The sequence below is a fragment of the Rhincodon typus genome, chromosome 1, assembly GCF_021869965.1.
Source record: "Rhincodon typus isolate 14 chromosome 1, sRhiTyp1.1, whole genome shotgun sequence".
Taxonomy (NCBI): Eukaryota; Metazoa; Chordata; class Chondrichthyes; order Orectolobiformes; family Rhincodontidae; genus Rhincodon; species Rhincodon typus.
The window spans coordinates 808,770-810,719 of NC_063332.1; the positions used below are offsets into that span (position 1 = coordinate 808,770).

General features: G+C 47.3%; 1 protein-coding gene across 1 annotated transcript in view; it reads right to left on the reverse strand.

Moving 5' to 3' along the window:
* Positions 1-1,950, reverse strand: part of LOC109938343 (dynactin subunit 1-like) — a 22,987-nt gene that overhangs the window by 18,531 nt on the left and 2,506 nt on the right. Inside the window, exons 2-3 of the mRNA XM_048599314.1 lie at positions 1,770-1,874; positions 1,432-1,623 (exon numbers count right to left, since the gene is read on the reverse strand). Of these exons, the coding sequence (XP_048455271.1) occupies positions 1,432-1,623; positions 1,770-1,874 (297 nt within the window). The remainder of the gene's footprint in view (positions 1-1,431; positions 1,624-1,769; positions 1,875-1,950) is intronic.

Consider the following 1,950-nt stretch of genomic DNA (forward strand, 5'->3'; position numbering starts at 1 on the left):
TGCTAACACCTCCTCCTTATGAACCTCAATCCCGTCTAGTCTAATAGCCTGTATCTCAGTATTCTCCTCGACAACACTGTCTTTTTCCTGTGTGAATACGGACGAAAAATATGCATTTAGCGCCTCTCCTATTTCTTCGGACTCAACGCACAACTTCCCACTACTGTCCTTGACTGGCCCTAATCTTACTCTAGTCATTCTTTTATTCCTGACATACCTATAGAAAGCTTTAGGGTTTTCCTTGATCCTACCTGCTAAAGACTTCTCATGTCCCCTCCTGGCTCTTCTTAGCTCTCTCTTTAGGTCCTTCCTGGCTAACTTGTAACTCTCAAGCGCTCTAACTGAGTCGTCACGCCTCATCGCTTCATAAGCCTCCCTCTTCCTCTTGACAAGAGATTCAACTTCTTTAGTAAACCATGGTTCCCTCGCTCGACCACTTCCTCCCTGCCTGACAGGTACGTACTTCTCAAGGACACGCAGTAGCTGTTCCTTGAACAAGCTCCACATTTCAATTGTGCCCAGCCCCTGCAGTTTCCTTCTGCATCCTATGCATCCTAAATCTTGCCTAATCACCTCATAATTGCCTTTCCCCCAGCTATAACTCTTGCCCTGTGGTATATACCTATCCCTTTCCATTGCTAAAGTAAATGTTACCGAATTGTGGTCACTATCACCAAAGTGCTCACCTGCGTCCAAACCTAACGCCTGGCCTGGTTCATTACCCAGTACCAAATCCAATGTGGCCTCGCCTCTTGTTGGCCTATCTACATACTGTGTCAGGAAACCCTCCTGCACGCATTGGACAAAAACTGACCCATCTAAAGTACTCGAACTATAGCGTTTCCAGTCAATATTTGGAAAGTTAAAGTCCCCCATAACAACTACCCTGTTACTTTCGCTCCTATGCAGAATCATCTTTGCAATCCTTTCCTCTACATCTCCGGAACTTTTCGGAGGCCTATAGAAAACTCCCAACAGGGTGACCTCTCCTTTCCTGTTTCTAACCTCAACCTCGGTAGACGAGTCCTCATCAAACGTCCTTTCTGCTACCGTAATACCGTCCTTGACTAACAATGCCACACGCTTTATGAGCTTACATTTCCCCTCTCCCAAACCCTGCCCCTCTCTAATTCATTTAAAGCCCTCACTACAACCTGAGTTACTTAATTTGCTAGCACACTGGTTCCAGCTTCGTTCAAGTGAAGCTTATTCCCCAGAATATGCCTCTCTACCCCAGTTGCGATCGCAGAGCCCCATGAACTAAAACCTATTCCACCCACACTAATCTTTGAGACATGCAGTTAACTCCTTGACGTTATTTACATTATTTCAAGCTCAGGATTAATTCAAAGATTAATTCAAGACAGAGGCCTTCGGCACTCAGTGGGGACAGGGGCCGTGAGCTGTTCGCTGGGGACGGGGGCTAAGTACCTGGAGATGGGAGGTAAGTTCACGGTACTTTTTGATTGTTTGTTGATAATCAGCTACTGTCTCCTGAGCAGCTTCTACTCGCTTCTCTGCTTCCCGGATTCGAGCAGCTCCCAAATCCAGCTGTTCCCTTAATTCCAGCTCCGTTTCCCGGGCATTCTCCTGCAACTCGTCGTTCATTTCATTTATGGCTTCCTATAAAACATGGAAACCCAATGAGACAGACAAACAGATTATATACCCTCGCTCAGAGTGACTCGTACCCCAAGATCCTCTGTGATCCCCTGGTCGCCTCCCCATTAGACAGACTGTGATGCTGTCAGGATCTAGCTGACTCTCACCAGATCACTGACGGTCTCTCGTAGCTCCCGCACTTTCTCCTCCAGATCCAGATTCCGCTCAGTTAGAGTTTCCACCATTTCCTCAGCTCCCAAAGCCGCATCAACCTAGGAAAGAAAATCACAGCGAGCTTACCGACAGCAACAGGAACAGGCCATTCAGCCCCTCGGGTCAGTGAGACAG